This window comes from Fundulus heteroclitus, chromosome 20, assembly GCF_011125445.2.
Source record: "Fundulus heteroclitus isolate FHET01 chromosome 20, MU-UCD_Fhet_4.1, whole genome shotgun sequence".
NCBI classification, from domain to species: domain Eukaryota; kingdom Metazoa; phylum Chordata; class Actinopteri; order Cyprinodontiformes; family Fundulidae; genus Fundulus; species Fundulus heteroclitus.
Genome location: NC_046380.1, coordinates 8,065,702 through 8,087,248, shown reverse-complemented (window position 1 = coordinate 8,087,248; position 21,547 = coordinate 8,065,702). Strand labels below are relative to the sequence as shown.

At 41.3% G+C, this 21,547-nt stretch overlaps 1 protein-coding gene across 2 annotated transcripts in view; it reads left to right on the top strand.

The window, feature by feature from the left end:
* pmepa1 (prostate transmembrane protein, androgen induced 1) overlaps positions 1-21,300 on the top strand; it is a 42,335-nt gene extending 21,035 nt beyond the window's left edge. The window contains exons 1-5 of one of the 2 annotated variants that reach the window (XM_021313354.2): positions 7,331-7,715; positions 10,844-10,998; positions 13,386-13,439; positions 13,518-13,873; positions 14,946-21,300. In XM_021313354.2, coding sequence (XP_021169029.2) covers positions 7,658-7,715; positions 10,844-10,998; positions 13,386-13,439; positions 13,518-13,873; positions 14,946-15,258 — 936 coding nt within the window. In that variant the 5' untranslated portion in view covers positions 7,331-7,657 and the 3' untranslated portion in view covers positions 15,259-21,300. Of the gene's footprint in view, positions 1-7,330; positions 7,716-10,843; positions 10,999-13,385; positions 13,440-13,517; positions 13,874-14,945 lie in introns of those variants that run through there. The other variant, XM_012857167.3, reaches the window with a different exon arrangement.
* Positions 21,301-21,547: the final 247 nt, after the last annotated feature.

Here is a 21,547-nt window from a genome sequence, read left to right as displayed (position 1 = left end):
CACTACATCCACCTGGCGAGAGTCAGGTTACGTTGGTGGTGGCAAGCTCGCGCTCTGCTCATTTATTGCTCGTTTTTTTTAAAGGTGGCCAACACTTGGCGCTCCTTCAACAGGAGCAAGGTACCAGGTACCGTGCTGTGGACAGGTCGTCTAAAAGTGGAACTTACCCAAAGTAACCCAAGGCGATCAGTAGCTATTAGTGTTAGCTGGTGCTGAATGGCTGATCTTGTTCATGCCGAACAGCAAGGCAAAAGACACAAGACAAATCATCTGTGATCGGCAGATTTCCAACAAACAATAGGGTCAGAATTTTCTTTTGGCAAATGCAGCCATGCGCTATTTGCAAAAGAGTCCTTTGTGAAGTGATTCATGAAAACTACAATTCTCTATGGAAACGTGGTTGGTACATTGTCATCAAAAATAAAATTTAACCACACAGCTCTGTTCTACATCACGGGGAGAACATGTGTGGACACATGTTGCTTATTGCAGCCAATCAACTAAACATTTGTCTTTCCCGCAGCCATCGTGCAGCACATAAACCGATAAAACAATCTGCTGGGATTAATGGTTAAGGGGCAGTGTCCACGCCGATTGTGACGTAATAATCGGGAGGTTTTTGTAACGACGCATTTTACAGGCACCAACTAAATATTTGTACATAGCCAGAAAAAAACAGCTGGACGGGTATTTTTAGTGCTTGGAATGTTTCAAGAAGCACTAGAGACCCAAAAGGAAGTACAATAATTGTCACACCAGCAACCACAGTGTTATGAATCCAATAGTTATAAACCAGACCCACCTGTTTATTCTTGGTAAAACCAAAAAATGTTATACCTATTTGGCACATTGTCTTACCAGTTGCCCTTTCTGAGCCTCTATTAGAGATCTGGGGGAAAATTGTTGAAAGCCTTAGGGGCCACATTTGCTTTTGACTCAGTTTAACAGTTGTTATGAACACAGCCAAGAGGGAGGTGCGGTTCCAAATAAGAGTGGAATTTTGTTGACGTGAGTGATTGATAAAGTCGTACAGGACGAGGTCCATTTCTAAATTTTTTTTCTTATTTAGGGAGGTATTTACTTCAGTAAAAGACAATGTGAAAAGTTGCTTTTAAATGAGGTTCTTTGTAGTTTACTCATGTACTGAGACATCGTGTGTGTGTGTTTGTTAAACTCTGCTTTGTATATGTGCTATTGTTTTAGCACACATTGAAAGAAAAAAAATCTGGAAAGTTGCATCCAACATCAAACTTTTTTTTTCTTTCAATTGTCGATTTTTGATTAGATGATCCAACATGTTTGGGCCGACTCCCCAAACCAAGCACTCTCTGTTGGTCTTTATCATCACGTCGAGTGATTAGCAAAACATCTGAAAGGACTCTGTGGTCCCAAGGTGAAGGGGTCAGAGGTCACCGCACCCTGAAAAGTCAACATGTGTGTTTCATGGTCAAGATATTTAGTTCACTGAGAGCAAGTGACCTACTCTCCGTTAGAGTCAGGCCAGCTCGAGGTCCAGATGGGACTCACAGTTTAACATGGGAGTTCCTTGGATTAGCCCGCTAAAATTAGACTAATGTTGGCCTGTTCTCTCCTTGGGCCTATTTGCTCTACTTTCTGCCACTCGGACACTCCTCTGTGCTCCTCTTCTTTATTCTTTAGTCTTTATTGCTTGTTAGTATAGTTTTTTTTTGTCATGTGCACCATCTTGCAGCATATCTTCTCTGATTGGTTCAGCAGAAATCCCATTTCACTTCTGCATGTTTTTCTTTCTTTTTATCAACAAAATTATGATTGCTGGAGCTTCAGAAAAGAACCCAGGAGGTAGTTAAAAAAACAAGCTGTTTGTTCAAAATAAAAAAAATAAATCTTCTGCTGTCAATGTACCTTGTTGATGTGAAGGAAACAAATCAGCCAAGCAGTAATTTCTGGCTAACAGTACAGATAATTTTCTAACCTTGAACCACATATACCTCTAAATGAAACCATAAATCATTTTATCAAATCACTCAGATTACAATGGCTGCACAATATTACTGACCTGTTACTGGAATGAGAAGAAAAACACCTTAAATTTAACTCAGGCATGTGGACGAGCCTAAATTTGTGGAACTGGGAGATCGCCTAAATAACTGTTGGTTTGGCTAAAACTTAAAAAAAAACCCCACTGAATTCCATCTCAGAAGATAATTTATGTTCTTTATCAGAACTGATTTGGAGTCAATATTGTGTGTGTGTGTGTGCGCGTGCGTGTGAAATGTTAGAAAAATATGTTTCCGTGTGGTGCCAAAACAAGATGATTTAAGACTGGGTGTTTCCTTTTTTTTAGAATGCTGAAAGATTTAAAGGGAGATGAGTGGAAACATGAGAAAGGATTAAAAATCCCACGTGCGCGCACACACATGCACACAAACACACAAGCTCTTCCTCTTCATTTTCCCACTATTGAAACCCGCACGGAGAGTTTTGTTGACAAAAATTCCCACACTTGTTGGCCGAGACCATGACTTAAAAGTCAATGGTGTGTGTGTTTGTGTGTCTTTGTGTGTGTGTGTGTGTGTGTTTATTGCCCCTCCGTCTACCCCCTGCAGCCTTTCTCATGGAAATTGGTAAGCAAATCGTGTGGACCTATGACCTAAAAGTTCTCACAAACACACACAGACATGCACTTGCACAGACCTAGTCTCCCTCTCTCTCTCTCTCTCTCTCTCTCTCTCTCTCTCTCTCTCTCTCTCTCTCTCTCTCTCTCTCTCTCACGCACACACACACACACACACACACAGCTGTCTGAGTTATTTCTGATTTCCCAGACTGTCGAGTCATCCAAGCACCAAGTGAGGGAGAAGGACTTAGCATGTTTCTCTCCTGCTGTTCCCTCGCTCTTCTCCTTCATGTTCTATCGTTTATGCAATTAATCTTCTATTAATCTTCCCTTACTTATCTTGTCTATATAACAACTTAGCCTACTTATCTCTGCTCTTTTATTTTCTATTTCACTTATTTCTTTTTTTTTGCTTCTCACTGCCCTCCATCTTCCATCTTTGCTTCTGTTTATCTCTCCCTCTCTCTTTCTTTATCCTCCTCCTTTTTCTGCCTGCTCTCTCTGAGCCATCTGACTCGACCGCCTGCGACCTTTCGCTGACTGCAGGAGGAGGAGGAGGGGATGGAGGCAGATAGACGGAGGGCAGGCAACGGATGACAAATGAGCTAATTGCTTTAGCTTAACCATGCAGCGGCTGCATGCCTGCCAGGCTTGTAGCCTCCTCCTGTCTAGACAACACCGCAGAGGGAGGGAAGGGATCAGCAGGCGAGCTCATGCAACATGACAAGAAGTGAAAATCTGCTCCCAACTTTTCGTTGTTTCTCTCTCCTGAGCTGCCCAACTTCATTTAAAATAATCTGACATGAAGCTCAGAAACAGTCAGTTGAGGACAGTAATCCACTCGGTACATGAACATGTGCTCTTAGTCCTGGGATTTAATACGAACGATAAGACTTTATTCGCTAATCATTTCTGTTCTAGACAAGAAAGCTGCAAAGTATTTTCAGGCTTTTTTTATGTAAAGAGATCAACGACACCTCTTGGAGACACACAGAAATTCGTACTGCAATTTACATTTAAGCATAGCTGATAACTGATGAAGGTTGTGACTCTCTGAATCCACTGTGACAAAACAAATCAGGTGGAAATTGTTGCGTTAAGAGCCATTTTGTAAGTTGCAAATTTAATTTGGGGGTGCAAAATACTTCATCAGCTGTCCAAACATCAAATGCATAGGGATACAAATGTATAATATTTGATGTGCAATCCTAAATAACGCAAAAATAAAAACAAAAAAACAGCTTATGAAAGTCAATTCCTATCGCATAATAAATACCTAAAAAAATAGAAAGAGAAACTGCTTACTTATAACACCAGATTATTTCTGGATGTGCAGCACATACTTTTTAATTTCGATACAAGGACAAACTGTAAAAGGCCACGGACTATGCAAAAAGAAAGAAAAATCTCTTTTAGTAGCTTTTAGTCAGTTCTGTTTGTTTCTTCCCACATACGAAGAGCAGATAAGTCAGCATGTCTCCCAACAAGACGCGTCCCAAGAACAGAGAACAATATTCATGTGTTTCTGAACCATGTTTTAGCCCTAAGGATGTTTTTTTTTTTTTCCTTCACTGGCGCGACTGCACGACACATGTGCTCTAAAAATACTTTGACTTCTGCGGTTGAGAGCAAGAGATGATGAAGAAAAACTACTGTAAGGGAGAGCAAAGAGAAGGGTGAGGGTACTTTAAATCTTTTCTAAAAAAATGGTCAGATAAGAATTAGGATGTATCAAAAATTCAGCTCGCTGCAATCTGTTTGCATTTTCCCCAATTGGCCGAGCGCCCTAACTGAACCAAAAGAGTGATAAAATATTAAAGCAACTCGTAATGACACAGATATGAAAGAAACAAAAGCAAAGACAGGACAATTTTATATGAAAAAAAATGCTAAATAAATAACGCAACTGATGAAAAACGGTTTAATACAGGGAATATTTAGACAACATATACAATAACCCTTAGTTTTCTGTGAAAGGGGGTTTTATTTCAGTTTTTACACCATTAAAACCTTTCTCTTAACTAATGACTGGTTATTATTCTGCAAAGAGACAGAATTAAGATTTGCACCAGTGGTAATTAATTATGACTTCATAATGGGGCTCTGGTTGCAAACATTTCCATGCTGCTGTTATAATTTTGGAAATATTGCCAGAGATTTGTGTGTGTGCTTCAGATGTGCCTAAATCTCTCAGGATTCATCCGGTGGGATTTTTAGCACTCCAGGCTCACATTTAGCACACCACCACATAATGCGTAACCTTTTTGTATATTTCAGGATGTTTTTTTTTTAACCAACAAGTAACTTGGGTTTTCACCAAAAGACTATTTTTGCTCACTCATTCTGTGATTGCATTAACATTTATCTTCAGCCATGATCCGTACACAGATGATTTAATCGAAATCGGTGAAAAATGCGGCACCTCCATGTTTCCAAAGCGACCGAATGCATAAAAGCTTCAGACTCTCCGTCTTTCCATAGTTTTTAAAGGCATATGTTGCGAAAAGGACCAGCGGAGTCGCTGAATATCTGCCATGTTACAGAGAAAGCAAAGGATTTCTTCCCAGTTTGGTTTAACTTGTTTTTTTAAAAAGAATTGCAAAGCCAAGATCAGCATTGTGAAGTTTAAAAGATTTTGTGTTAATTTTGTTTTTTTGGGACTTATTTTCTAATTATGAGGATTATAGAAGGAAGTAAGATTGTAAAATTGTCTTGGGATGACATGAAGATTTGTCAGAAATGTCATTAAAAGCAATTTAATTTAGGAAGCAACATGAAGAGAAAACTGATAACTGACTAAATATTACATGATTTTTTTTTATGTTTTCACTTGATGGGGTTTTGAAAGTTATTTTACAATGCATGAAAATGACTGGTAACATTTTATTATTAGACTTAAATTCTAACATGAATTGCTGATTAAGAAACTAAAGAAGGACTTAAATGAAATAAAGAAAACCATAGATTTACAAGATAAAAATCAATAAAAAGGATTCAACTTCAGGCTATTTTAGCAACTATTTTTTCCTAAGCTCAGACGTGAGGAACGCGTCCCAAATAAGCTCATTCTTTCTCCTTATTTCAGATTTATAATAGAAAGCCCATATTTTTCAATTACTGACTTGTAACTGCATTTTGCTGGCTTTGTCATTTGTACCTTTAACTTCATTTTCAGCACGTTTGCCTTCAGCGTCCTGTACTTTGCGTTTGCTGCGTTCGTTTTTTTTCCCGTCGTGCTTTCATTTTTTGCCAGCACCGCGCTGATTCGATTAAGAGGAGGATGCAGACGAGCGACGGGAGGAAGCGACGCGGAGAGCGAGGGGAGAAAGGGGAGACGAACAGCAACAAACATAAACAGATTAAAACCCTTATTTGTCAACAGCGACCGTGCCTGTTAGGGGGAACTGTTGTCGTCGTCCAAGGCAAAGAGGAACGGAGAGACGCTTAAACATAGCTCAGAGCCAGTCTCACCATCTGTGTGAAGCAACCCAGACTGTGCATGTGTGTGTGTGTGTGTGTGTGAGTGGGCCTAATGCCACGCACAGCTTGTTCTGTCAGCTGGTACTAAACTCCCACTACTTGTTTTTTTCACCTCCTTTCCTTTCCTTTCCTTTCCTTTCCTTTCCTTTCCTTTCCTTTCCTTTCCTTTCCTTTCCTTTCCTTTCCTTTCCTTTCCTTGTCTTGTCTTGTCTTGTCTTTCCTTTCCTTTCCTGATAGCAAATGATGTAGACCACAGCTATTATTTCTTGCTTCATACTGTTTCTTCCATCGGTGATGAATAAAATCATAAATACACAGCCACAGAGAAAAGCTTTGTGGTGTAAGGTTGGTCTGACAACACGTAGCTAGCATTTTTAGCTCTCTTGTGGATTGCTAAATATATTTTAAAAGCTGAACGCACCTTTACAGCTTTTTATGTTACTAATGGTTGGACCACTTCAATCCTTCAAAAGCCAGAATCTGGACATGAAGATTGGAGAATCCTCACAGCTCCTGCCGTTCACCGATCGCTCGTGTTGGTTAGAGTCCTGGCCTGGAGCCTTTCTTCATGGGGTTTCCATGTTCTCCCTGAGCATGTGTGGGTCCTCTCCTGGTTCTTTGGCTTCCTCGTACGTTCCAGAAACGTCATGGACCAGCGACGGACCAAAGGCCCAGTACCACAGCTCTGGTGGCATCTTATTTTGCTCAGTCTGAGACCTAAAGCAGCCGCCTGTACAGCTGCTTTTGTTCATTTTATTGAACAATTTTCCACCCTTTTGCTGACATACAATACTTTTATTTGAGATCTTGCATCTTAGTTTTCTGTTGTCATTTTTTTTTCATAGTGTATAAAAATAGAAAACTGCATTCAAAGACAACCATAGCTCAAAAGTGGAATAAAAAAAATAAAAAAATAAGCCACAAAGTGGAAAATCCAATCCCTCAGTACAGCTTTGCTTTCAGTGGTGAAGCAAAACTGAGGGTTAAACCAAGCCACATTGTTTTTACTTGTAATTATAATGTTTGTTTGTCCTAATGAGCCCCCACCACCCTCTGTGCTCCCTATTTTTGTCCTTCATCGTTATTCTGTCCATCCCTCTGACCCATCTGTCTCCACCAGACGCTCCCACCACTCCCTCCTATCCTCCCCCCTCCCTCCCCGTCACATTGACCCCTTTTGTTCACATCTATTGAGCGGCTGTGGGGGAGGCAGGAAGGCTCCGGTCAGCTGTTTCCTCCATACGGCTCTGTGTGTGTGTGTGTGTGTGTGTGTGTGTGTGGGAATGTGTGTGAGAAAAAGTTGCAGACAAAGCTTAGTCCAGACTCAGAGAGTGCGTGCTGAACGGTGAGAGCTCACACTACGAGTCGGAGCATCTGCAGAGCATGTAGCTCTGAGGTGTCCAACAACTTTTTTTGTTTTTTTGTTTTAGTTTCTTTTTTTTGTTGTTGTTGTCGCTGCTTGCTTTTTGTTTGCTTTACTTTCCTCGCCTCACCGTTGCCTTAAAGAACGGATCCTCCTAATCGGTGGACTGTCTCAGAGAACGTCTGGGTGTGAACAGCTTGTTGCATGCAGAGACTATGCAACCACCGTCAGGGAGTCACAGGCATGAAAACTGTGTCCAGATACAGCGCTGTGGTGAGTTTCATGTGGGCCTGGTTGGTTCCAGCAGGCAGTGGGGGAACTCGTTCCACTCATCTTCTGCTTGTGTTTGCATGTTGCTTTGGCTTTTCAGACTCCTGTGAAACTTTTAGCTCATCTCTGCATCGACAGGAACCAGACAGGAAAACGTTCTCTGCTAGAATCGCACATTTTTCTTCTTCTACTTTTTCTTCTACCTAGTTTTTTATTTTATTTAATTCAAGACTGAATGAAACATGAATCAACTTTAATTGCCAAGTTTGTGCACACAGAGATGTTTTATTTTGCTTTCTGTGAAGACCTTCTAAACATAAATATATAAAAATTCAGAAATAAGAATGTATGTATATATATATATATATATATATATATATATATATATATATATATATATATATATATATATATATATATATATACATTTACAATGTATATATGCAGTGTTTTTACAATAGAGAGTGACACAGTTGGAGCAAAAACTTCATGGTATCGATCTGGAAGTGTCCATCAGAGAGATGGCCTAAGAGAAGAAACTGTCTCTGTTGCAGCTGGTTTTTGTAAATAGGATCTGTAGCTCCGACCTGAACGTTAAAGTCTAAGTCTAAAAATGCAATGGAAGATATTTTGATTTTAAAAGATTCTAGTAATTTAGCAGTTATTGGCGTTAAGATGATTTCAGGAAATACTCCGCTGCCCTCCCCTGCAGAAGAGCAGAGGATGGGATGGGAGGGGTCTATGGAAATGTCCAGCTGGAAGACGGGAGACATAAATCAGTCTGAATGAGTCTGGGTCCACTGGTTGGATTTATGGCTGTTTGGTTTTACTTTTACCCCGTGATCCTTTGTTTAAGTTGTTATTCTCAAAGTTGCCCTGATGGTTTAAATTTGTCAGGATTGACATCACTATTTTAGCATGATTTTATTAAACATTTTAAATCAATGCCGTAAAATACCAAATCACAATTCCTTCTTTTCTGCCTTCTAGGAAATAAAACTTCAACTTTTGTTATTAGGAATATTTGAGGGATTCATACAGTTTGACGGCTTTAAAGTTTGGTAAACGTACCTGTTTGCCGAAATAAAATCATATTTTGGTGGAAACGAATGAAAAAAAAAGCTCACCATTCTGTTTTTTTTAGACAGTTTCAGTTTATAGAGCTCTGATTCCCAATCACCGGCATCTCAGGGACCTTCTAGTATCCGCCTGTAAAGCTTTCATCTTGAAAGCGTTGGTTACTCAAACAGTAGCTTAGTTGTCCGTGTTTCTCTTGCTTCCTCTCGGTGTGAGTTATTTAGGGTCACTTTTTGCAGACGCTATGTGAGACTGGCTCCGTGGAAATGCTTAAATTCATAAAACTGCCTAAAGGAGTCATGGCCATCACCTGACTATCTCTCCTGATGCCGTGTGACGGTTAGCTGGTCCAGACCAACGCAGAGCTCTGAGGACTGGTGTGAGCTGTCTGGAAACCAGTCTGTGGCCCGTGTGTGTGTGTGTGTGTGTGTGTGTGTGTGTGTGTGTGTGTGCGTGTGTGTGCGTGCGTGTGTGTGTGTGTGTGTGTGTGTGTGTGTGGAGTCTGGCTGCAGGTTACTTTATGTTCCTCTGTCTGATTTGGCCCTGACCTCTGCTTGCTCCCTGTAAAAAAAGTGTGCAGAAATCGCTCCGTATGTATGTATGTGTGTGTGTGTGTGTGTGTGTGTGTGTGTGTGTGTGTGTGTGTGTGTGTGTGTGTGTAAGACGGGGGTGGCGGAGGCAGGAGCAGCAGGGAGTTTGAGCAGGCTGTCTCTATACAAAGCTAGCTCTGTCTGTCTGATGTTGTCTGGCTGTGTGTGTGTGTGCGTGTGTGTGTGTGTGTGTGTGTGTGTGTGTGTGTGTGTGTGTGTGTGATACCCTTACCCTCTCTCTCCCTTCTTTCTCTTGTTTTGGTATTGACGTTTCACAATATCAATCTATTCCGTCTTTAGTCTCGAGATAAACTTTTTTGGGTATTTTTTTAATTTTTTTGCTTTTGATATTTTTAGCAGTGATGCAGATGAGTTTTATAAACCCAAGAATTGCCAATTTCTTTGCTTTGTTTCTATGTTGAAAGAGCATTTATTATCACAAGGCCTGAGTACTGAGAACACAAGTTTGTCGAGCAAATGCACAAAATGAGCGTTTTTGTTCACCTATAAACCCAAACGCTAAAACTTACAGATTTGAAATCAATTTTGTTTCCTCTGAATAAAAAGGTATTTTTTGGTTTAATATTTAAATAAAAAAATTTCACATGAGAGATTATTGAAAATTGATCTTCCCTTTTCCCTTAAATGTGAAAGCTCCTCATAACGACGATCTTTCAGGAGAAAACGGAGGTAATTTGTGCTTAAAGGTGCCTGAGCTTCCTGTTGTTGGTTGTACGTGATAAAATATATTTACCTGTTTTTCTAAATCCGAATCAATCTTTAAAATACAGAAAAAAGCACCAGAGCATGTGCTAAACACTCAGATATGCATGTAGAGCAACAACTTTGCACCCCAGTGTGATTTCACTTTGTTCCCAAATCAAAACAGTAAAAAAAAAAAAAAAATTGTTTGCTCAATGTGGTTTCTTTATCTGCTGTTTTTCTTCTTCGCATTTTCTGATTTTTGTGCTTTCTGGCAAGCCTTGTTGTTTGATTTTTGTTGTACTTGAGTTACGCTCTTAAAATACAATTTATAACAGGTAAAAGGAGTAAGCATTAGTTATAAAGCAGCATTTAGGATCCTTTTAGTTAACTTGTGTTTTCCATGTGTTAACCAAGAACTTTGGGCTAAAATTATGCCTTTTTCCAACAGCTCAGGTTGTGGAACAAGTCTTGACTGTTTTAAATGTTAGTCCAGGGATGTTTTTAATGCGTTTAATGAGATTGTTTATGTTGTAAGGCATCTAAATAATGTCCAAAGTAATGCAACTGGATGGAGTTGAACCTGCTCAGTAGGTTTTGCAACCTGCACACCGAAGACTTCTGTTACTAATCGGCGGCTCTTAAGCCGACAAAGTCCCGATGACATATCTGGACACACTAGTGGCATTTCCTAAGCATGTGGAAAAAGGTCTAATCCTGATTCATACACTGACCTTAGTGTTTGTGTCGATGTCGTTGCAGCCCAGCTGGAGTTCGTCCAGATCTTGGTGATCGTGGTGTTCATGATGGTCATGGTGGTGGTCATCACCTGTCTGCTTAACCACTACCGCCTATCGGCACGCTCCCTGCTCTCCAGGCACTCCCCCGCCCGCAGGAGGCACCTGCCGCTGGCCAACGTAAGTTGAAATTTGGGTGGGAAAAAGCATGGATTGTCAAAAAAAAAAACAGAAAATTACAATTTCAGGTGTAATACTTAACTATAAAATTTGTTATTTTTATTTTGAAGCACAAACATCAGCTGATTAATATTTGCTGATAATTATTTAATAGCTCAAAGCTTGTCAGGTGTCACCTTAATATAAAAGGTGCTAATGGGTTCTTCCTTCTGACTGATCTGTTTCACCATAGGTAGGATTTCCAGATAGCCACATTTGTCTTTATTTTTTTTTTTTTTTTTTTCCTCCCCAGTGTCAGTTGTCTTTATTTTTAACTGCAGCAGTTTTCCTTTAGTCAGCTGACAGGCAGTGTGCAGCAACAGGTCGGGGAGGGGCAGTGCTGCTCTTCTCCTTGCTCCATACAGCCAGCGTAAACTCGGGTCACTCCGACACCCTCTTTGGGACTGAGCTACTGTTGAAAATTTACAAAGCCGTGACTTTTGAAACCTCCATGTACAATATATCAATACCAAAAAAAAAAAAAAGAAAAAAAAAGAACTCATGCCGAGTTATGAACACAGATCAGCTCTAAGCAGATGTAACTGTTCCACTCTGCTGTCTAACTCGTGGATCACGTGTTCTGGTAACGCGGCACATTTAAAGGCAAAATTGGGAAATTTCTTTAAAAAAAAAAAAAGTTTCTGGAAAGACTTCAGGGAAGCTATGCTTTCAATTATATCGTCGTCCCATGTTGTAATGTTATATTGCCGTGACTTCCTGCTGGACGGAGCTGAGAAAATGAGTGGTTGTTTGAGTGGTTTAGTCACTGAGGAGACGGGTCCTAATGAAAGGCAGAATGAGAAGAAAGGCCAAGGCTCAGGCACGCTGACAGACAGCCTGCGATCCCAGTGATTAAACACTGCTGCAGGCTAATGCTAGCACACTGACTCATTACTTCGTTAAGGGCCTCGGTGTCTCGCGGCGTCTATTCTAAGGTGCGCATCCACTGACTTACACCTGAGGCGTCCTCAAACATATGACTTCAGTCACGCTTCCTGAGTCATTTTCTGTGTGTGTGTGTGTGTGTGTCTGCGTGGCTCCGTTCGGGAAGTGAGATATGAGTAAGGAATGAAGGATAAACGTCAGCGCAGACACACAAAGGCTTTGCGAAGAGCTCAGGGGAGTGACAGTGTCCTAGTTAATTTGGATTAGCAGTCAGACACACTGACACACATCCAAGCAGACAAGCAGATAGGAGCCGTCCGGGGTAAAGAACAGAGAAGGGAGCGGGAAGAAGTCGGTCGGAGACGGCGGGACACTTTTGACCTTCAATGCGTGGATGTGTGCTCTGCATGCCAGACACTTTAGTCAGGTAAAACCTTTTTAACACAGATCTGTAGACATTAATCAACCAAAGAGGTCAAGGGGGGGGGGGGATTCTGAGTGAAGAACAGGGCTAAAAATTAAGTTTTATAAACAAAAATTATAAAAAGAAAAGCTCCACAGAGGGGAGCTCAGTTAAAACTCAAGCAGAGCCCTCTAGTGGAGAAACATGTAATCACACGAAAGCGTGCTGGGAAAAAGAAATAAATGTACCTAAAACTGTCAACATGCCAACAGCTTTAAAAAAACAAAGTCAACTTGAATAATTTGCTGTAATTAGAATAAAATACACTACAGCAACAGTTTTCTGGTTTTAATTACCTGACTGATGCCGTATTTTAGATTTTCATCCTTTCTCCTCATTGGCGTTCTTAGAATCAGTTTTATTATAAAGCAAATAATTGATGAACGGTAAAGCTTCATATCCCTTCTTTAACCATCTGATGACCATTTTAAATATAAAGGCACTCAGTTTAACCTTTGGCTGATCTTTAGTGGTTTGTGAATTTTATCCTCAACATTTTGCCAGTTTTTCACTGTTGTAGTAGAATCTAGCTGCACATTGATAATTACTGACAAATAAATTGATGGTGAGCTTTATGTAATGCATAACTTGATAAATATGCACCTGTTATGTTAATTATAATTATTTTGTTTATTATTCCTTATTTTGTTCATGTACTGTTAATTTTATTTAAAGTGTTTCCTTCCCTTTATAGTTTGACCCACTTTTTTATTATATTTATTTTTTAATTGCAGTTTAGGACTTAAATCTTATTTATCTAACCCATGAACATAAACAAACTGCTTATCTTATTTCATTTTCATTTATATATGGAATTTCATTACCTTCTAATAATTTGATGTTTTTCTTAACATTTTAAAAGTTCCTGAGGTGGTGAAAGAGCCAAGATTCAGTCCTTCATCATGTTTGGACTTTTTTTGTTTCTTGCATTTTGTAAAACAGTTTGGTAGAGACCAGTAAAGAGATAAATTGTTGTTTAAAATGATTGTTATTGTTGCAGGAGGGAAGTATGTGGTCCTCTGAGAGCGCCGGGACCAGCAGTGGTCTGAATGAGGTAACTTCTGTTTGATAGAAGCAGCGTCGGCTCTAAAGACCAGCGACGGCGCGTTAATCTGATGTTTGTGTCACACAGCACCAGGTGTATAACTCCCGTCCTCCAGACAGAGGAGTCACGTCCTACCTGCAGCGAGACCCGCCGCACAGCCAGCCTCAGCCTCTCCTGCAATCCCAGCGCTTCCAGCACACGTACGCCCCCAGTCGCTTCCAGCCGACGTACCCCTACCTGCCCCAGAGCCTCATCGACCTGCCCCCCACCATCTCCCTCTCGGACGGCGAGGAACCTCCTCCGTACCAGGGTCTGTGCACTCTGCAGCTCAGAGACCCCGAGCAGCAGATGGAGCTGAACCGAGAGTCGGTTCGACCTCCGCCCAACCGAACAGTGTTTGACTCCCACGCCCTGGACCCGTCCAACTCCTGCCTGCAAGCCAGGTAACCGCAGGCACACCTGCAGCCATTTTGGGGGGGGGGGAGACTTGCCTAATTCACGTAGAATCAGACGGATTTCAGATTTAGAAAAGAAACTGTTTATGATTTCTACTGGAAGTACAGCTATTGATTAAACAATAGGAGATCAGTGCATTAAGACGGTGGAGCGTTCAGTCTCTTTCTGGAGCATTCTGCCTTTCTGACCCTGAACATTAGATTTTCACTCTGGATTATTTTATTTTTTTTGTGGGGCTTTTAATACGTTTATCTTAATGTGATAAAAGTTTTACACATCTGCTGTTTGAGGTTAAAAACATTTTTGGATGTCAACCAAAATAAATTGGTAGCCTTAAAAGGGAGCTGAAGGTGCTGTGAACATTTTGAAGAGAGCAAGTTGCCGACTTCTTTGCCTCCCTCTCTGGTGTTCCTCAGCTCGTCCACAACAGAACACGCGGGCACTGTGGTTCAGTAGAACATCTTTGATAGGACTAAAAAGGTTCGAGAAGCATTACCTACCACCAAACCTCTACTCTACCCATCAACGTAGTAGAACAGGCGCCACATACGCAGGATTCTGGGGTTTAGTTCTCAAACTCAGGGCCTTTGGTGAACGTCTCACCCTCTTCTCTCTCTCTCTCTATCGCCCTTTTGTGTCCAAACTTTGTGAATATAGGCTACCAGTGCAACCAGTTCTTTAAAAAATCCTTAGGAATGAGGAGAAACTGTAAAATAGTCAAAATCAAAACCCTCAAAGTCCTTAAAAAAGTAAAAAAAATAACACAAAAACAGTATTGGCACGGAAAAGCTTGATTGATGTACTTCTATACCTATCCCTAAAAAGTTAGTCCTTTCAACTGTTTATTTAAAAAACAGCTTCTGACTTGAACATTGACCAGAAGTTTTTTTTGAATTTTTACTTATTTCATGTCTTGGTTACGGTTCTATGCAGGAGAGCTTCCTGTGTTGGCAGCTGTATCAACAGAGCCAGTGTTATCTAGCCGTGTGCGTCTACTGTCTCTGTTACCTGCTCCAACCATTCTCACCCCCCCCCCCCTCCTCCTTCTTCTCTCCCCAGGCTGCAGGCCCCTCCCCCAAGTGTCCATTCGGGTATGAGCGTGATGGAGGCCCAAGAGGCTTTGTCCCGGCAGCAGAAACAGAACTCTCAGGTCGAAGGAACTCCCCCGACCTACAGCGAGGCGATCGGCCACTTTTACCACCCAGCGACCCTCACCTCCAACCAGAACCACCAGACTGTGTCGCCCTTGCCGGCAACTCCGTCCTCTCTCATACACGGTCTGCTCCGACCTCTGCCCAAGCAGCAAGGAAGCGTGGAAAACAGGAACACAAGGAACACAAAGGAGAAATCCCAGAAGGCACAGCAGGTGTGACCGGACTGCTTTTTGTCATCATTCCAGCGAAAGAAAACAAAAACCTCATTTCCGTCAGCTCACCATTTGGGGGAATCACCGGTGGACAATGAGGGACGATGGCACGAACGGTAACATCCGACGCGGGACGGCGAAGCGGCCGGTGCGCGGTCGCGGCTTGAAAGCTGAGAGGCGGCATTGCACATGTGCTTCTCGTCGGGTGAGAACGTCAGGAAACCACATGGCTTTTGCAGAGCACAGTTACAGGAGAACATCTGCGTCTCCTCGTTTACCCCTCCATTTACGATGAGCACTTCAGACGAACGTGGAAGAGAGGCACGAAGTGGGAAAAGATGAAGGCGGATACAAGCCTTCTTAAATTCCTTGTCACTCCTGTATCTGACGGACCTAGAGTCTTTGTTCTAAATATTTACCTGTTCTGTTTGTTTCTATAGAACGTATCATTTCCAATTACCCTGCAAAACACTTCAATCGTCTTGGTTTTTGCAGGATTTGTTTCGTTCCCTTGTGATAATCCTCTGTTGCTGCTTTGAGTCCTTAACGTTTTTTTTTTTTTTTTTTGCTTTTTCCAACTTCAAAGTTTGCAGCGGCTCCCGCACCGAGCGTTGGCTTTACCGATGGGGCACGACAGCACATTTCTACCATATGTCCAGTTTAGATTTAGCTAGCGTAAGTGTAAACTAGCTCAGCAGGTGTAGCACAGTGCTAAACGTCCTAAAGCTAGACGCTCTGCCTTACAACGACCAACTCCGGCAGGAGTTCTTTACGGATCCTCGTTTTCAACTTGATGTCTTCTGATGAGGGTTTGCACAAAGTTCAACGGTTCGCCGCAGAAGGAAAAATCTGCGGCGTGATTGCAAAGCGAGAAGGCTGAGAAAGTAGGGGTATCTTTTTTTTAAAAACGAAAAAAAAAAAAAAAAAAAACTTGATGCATTCTTTTGTCGTTTTTGTTGTCGTCTAGTTTTAGAAGAAGCGACGTGGGAAACACGTCAGGGTGCCAACATTCACCTTGAACATTTTGAAACGTACATGTTGACATGTATATTCGTTACATATGGAGTATATATACGCGCATGTATGCAAAACGAGAGTGGAAAAGCACGAATTTAAAGTTATTTATATAATTGCTGAAAAGAATTGCACTATTTTTTTAGGTATGCGCAGATGGAACATTTGAGATGGACTCTTATTGTGAAGGGGCTCTGTCTGTTGGGGTGTAAAAGGAGAACAGAAGTGACTTACCAGAGTGCGTGAGCAGCTACGGTGCACGGCAGCTACTATCAGTCGACGGGAAGATCCTGACTTTGGTCCAAAGGACTCAGACAATCCATTTCTGTACCACAGATTAAAGAAAAGAAATCCCCAGTTTATGCAAACGTCTGAGTCCGGCGAGCCAACCACAAGTCAGTTGCCCACCTGTGGGTCCAATCAGAAACCCCGTAACTCTTTTCTTATCTCTCTGTCTCTCTCTTTCTCATCCCTGTTTGGACCGAATCATTAGCAATCCCAAAGCTGGCTGCTACTACCTCGACCAAACAAAGCGAAGCACATGAGTTTCCCCAAGTTAATCAGACCGTAGCGTTTAACAAGCGTCTGAGCTAATCAAGACGATGTGTAGCGGTAGAAAAGAGTAGGGTAGTGTGTTGTAGACATTAGTTTTTTTTTTTTTTTTAATCCTGCTTGGGTAATTTATTTGAATGTCAGAGTTTTATGTTCATTAGGTGAGAAGAGAGAGGCGCCTAATGTCCTCATCGTGGAACATTACTCAGGAAGAAAGGCCTTTAGCCCAACAGGTCCCGAAACGTCTGATATGCTGACCGTGCACAGTGGTGGCCTCTTATGCACGCATTGACACCAACTTTTCCTTTTAACCACCTGTCAACATACATTCTGTTCACTCTGGTAAGTCTGCGATTTTTGCGGGCATCTCTGAGCACTTTATTGCACCAGGAACGAGCGAACAAATCATGAGTCGGCCAGCCTCAGCCTCAGCTCACTGACCCAGCCTAAAAACTGAAAAGCAACCACAAAAACCTTGTCGTCCAATGATGAGACTGGGTTTGAAACGATGTGACGTGTTGTGCATAAAACTTGGTTTTAATTATTTCTGTCTGCAAACACAACTTAACAGTTTCACATCATTATTAAATCAGTCAGTGTCACATGTGCTGTTGTTAAACGAAGCTCTGTTATTTAGCAGAACTGACCATGAATGTAAACCGATATTTGTTGGATATAGTTGGCAGTTTTAATTTACATTATCAGTGTCTTAATGAATCGATTCTGTCGAAGGTTTTGAGCAAAACCCTTGATTTTTTTTTTGTTTTAAAGCAAGATGGGTTGTTGAAACTAGACACACTTAAGTGTTAACAAGGGACACAAGTGTTAATAGCAACTCATCTTGTGTCATGTCTTTACAAGTGTAGGGATAAAAACCCATTACCAGTCCGTAAAGATGCCAGAAGTTAAGCCGGGTGAAGAAAACGGCCTGTGTCATCCAGTCTTTATGCAATTCATCGGCCTCTGCAGGAACTGAACCAAACTGATGCAACAGTTCAGATGAGCTTCTGGTAAAAGATCAGTTAACGTTTTATCTACAGGAGATTTGACTGATTAGATTAAAACGTGCAGCTGGTCTGGGAGCATCAGGACCAAAGCAGATTTATCCTATCTTAAAATAATTAGAATCTTTTTTTTATTATTATTATAAGCGGTTCATTTAAGCTCTGTTTTATGACAGCTACTATCAAGAGCACATTACACTTTTGTTCTAAATGTCAAAAGTTAGTGATATTAGTAACCAGAAAAGGACAAAATGGCCCACTGATGATGTTAAATCCAGTAACTACATGCTACGTTGGTCATTAGCGTAAAATACAACAACAAGGAAATCGGCCTTTCCACGAACCGCTTTGAAAACATTGAAGATTTGGTTTTTTTTAAATAGAGGAAATCCACTTTGTTCACTGCCCTGCTCAGACTAGCCAAAACTGATCTGTAGTCATACAGAAGGGGAAATGCCAGGAGAGTTATTTAACTGCTCGCAACCTTTCAACAGATGTTACTTAGAAATGGATATTCAGAGACCTCCTTTTAAGTCTGCTACAGTTTATCATCTTAAAGGCCAAAACTTTGATGCAGTTTGTTTTTGCTTTTCTTCTTTTGTAAATCACAGGTGTTAAAAGATAATTTATTTAAAAAAAAAAAACAAGCCCGTTCTCAACTAAAAGAGTTGTGATTTTCCTGGTTTTGAGGGTGTTTTCTAAATATAGAGACTCTCCTTGCAGTTCTTGCATTATTAAGTCTGCAGGCCAGAAATACCGACTTCCAGCTGCTTTGTTAATCTCAACAAAGCATTTGGAGACAGGACATCCTGATCAGAAACAAGCCGCCACCTGTTCTTGTTTTGAACAGCGGAAGAAATCACAAATCTCCATCTCACTTGTGCGATGCTTAAACTTTAACCAACCGGAGGGAGTTTTTAAAAGTGCAAACCAAAGTCTGATTTGTGTTACAGTTGTCGTTACATAAGCAAGGATGCATGCTAAAGTCAAGCACTTAAAGAAGGAAAAGAATAATTTATCAATGCTAGATTTTGATTTCAAACAGTTTCCTGCATAAGGAGGTTTGCAACGGGTATGTAAAGACTGGACAGGCTACGATCAGGATGATGCGAGGGAAAAAAACAACTACTACTAATAGTAATAGTGCTAATAACAGTGGTAATAACATTTATAAATATGTACAACACGACGCATTACAAGCTAGAGGGGTCCGCTTTAGGAAAAAATCTGGGCTGGCTGACAAAACCAAGAGAGAAAGGAGGAGGAAGAAGAAAACTCATGTGGGGGAACTCAAACATGTATCAAACACTTAGATGCAGGCAGAATGCTTTTATATGCACTCCAAACACTTGTTTTTCTCTTCTTCTTTTTTCTTTTTTTTTCAAATGCTTTAAGTCAGTGTGAGATTTCCTGCTGAAAAGTGGGCGCTGTGCGGTAAAGGCGCAGCGCCGTGGCCTGGGAAAGACCTCCAGCTGTCTAGACAAAAACCAAACACACGTAACCGCGCACACGCAGCAGTCTAAACAAACGACTTTAAGAGCCAGACACACTTTCATTCATCTAGTAACCCCCACCTCCCCTTCTCACCGTGGACCACACAAGGTACAGCAAAAACATTTATCTCACACACACCTGGTCTGCCTCCAGAGTGGCCTCCCTCCTCCTCCTCCTCCTCCTCCTCCTCCTCCTCCTCTCTCAATGAGCTCTTCCTGTTCCCATGAGATGCCTGCTGTCCAATGACAGAGCTCCTTTCCAAGAAGGCCGTCTCTGCCATTGGCCGACTGAGTTCGGGCCTCTGTGGAAATGTTCAGTGTTTGTTATTGTTGCTATGTCGTACGTAAGTGTGCCTGCCTGTGCTGAGACGGGCTAAATGTGAGCGGCCTGTGTGGGCTGTCAATCATCCCTGGCCCCTGTCTCAGACTATGATGATGATGATGATGATGATGTTTGGATAATGGCGATGAGATTGATGAAGATTGATGGTTTTCGATAGTGATGCCACAGAAGAGCGTTGCAATACAACTACTTTTTTTTTTTTGCCTTTTTTTGATATTAGGTATATTTTAACGTAGTGTGCTAAATGTAAGATCTTGTTTTTTTTTAAGTATTGTTATTACTGTTGTTTACCACTTTAGAAAGAGAGATTTCACTTTATTTCGCTGTTCACACGGGGTAAAAAAAAAAAAACGGTCTTGCTTTTGTAAACTTTGAGAGTGTAAAACTACCTACAGCTAAAACACACAAAAGCTGCAGATCAGCGAGGCAAGGCGAGGAGATCCTGAGCGTGTGCTTCTGTGTTTAAGTGCCCTTTTCAGTTGAAGGTATTGTTGTTAGTTTGCCTGTCCTGGAACAGCAAATATGTGCATTTGTATGTTTATTCTTCGAGTTTCATGAGTCATTCCCTTTGCTTTCTTTTGACTTATGCAGTATCGAGACTGTTCCTTCTCCTCATCTCCAGACTCTACATGTGTGCCTTCTGGTGTCCAGCGTGAAAAGAGACATGCGTTACCGATGCCTTTTTGACATATAAGCGAACGCGGCCTGGGACATTGAATAACCGCGGCTGCGTTGTAAGGAAGTCCTTCAGGAAAAAGGGAGGCAACGTGTTAAAATGTTGTAAGAAAACACTATTTTCATAATATAGAGCAGCAAAAATCAGAAGCTGGTGTTCTGAATTATTTAAGCTCTGATAATTTAGGACATTAACCCAGAAACGAGCGGTTCTGGAAGCACTTATGTGTCATTAACACAAGTTTCTCCATTTTTTTGTGTGTTTCCTCTCACGCTGCATTGTTGTGTGCTTCTCTGCTCCTTGAATCAGCGCTGCGCTGGCGCCTCTTCCTCTGACAATGTTGTAGAAAACAAAAAGTGTGATAACACTCTCTCTTTTTTTTTGTTTTTGTTGCGGTATGTGATGTGTTAATATTTAAATAAACCTCTGTATCTTGACTGCTTCGCAATGCCTGCGACTGTTGTAGAAGTCTTCCATCTGTTGTGGAGTTTAATCCCGACGGCTCGTTAACGGGGGGAGAAGTACAGCGGATGAGTTTGGTCGGCATTCCTGCACACAGCTGGTCCACGCATGTGGAAAAGTAAAATGAAACGGATAAGGATGATTATCACGGTCACCTTTTCAGCATCATCAAAGCCTTCCAGGACAGGACAAGTTGTGAAGTCTTGTGTAGGAACCATGAACTGTCTTTCCAGAAAAGGTTTCGGAGGTTAAACTCCAGACAGTTATCACTCGCCGCACGGGTCACACACTTATATAGAGATGTATTTTATGCTCAGTAATTACTTCTTATTTCTGTATTAAGACAGCTCCTTTTAATTTATGTTCACATTGCCGGGTTTATGTTGTAATCTCCACAATACTTCATTGTTGTTGTTACGGAACGTCTTATGAATCGGACACATTTCAGTTAGCTCACGAATTAACAAAAGTATGAATAAAAAAAAAAAAACTTTTATAAATACACCTGAACTGTCTTATTTCTTTCTATACAACCCCTCCAATCCTGTCCAGGCTTGCAGGGGTCATGAAAGGGCCACACCTGGACAGCTCCCTTGCATTCATTAATGCGATAAGATAAATCTTTCATTGTCCCACTGTTGGGAAATTAAGGCAGACAGAGTTACACACAGCTCACGGTAGCGACAAAACCAGCTAATCTAAAATTTGTTCCAAAGCAGCAGAGGATGAGTTTCATCAGAAACACCAAAAC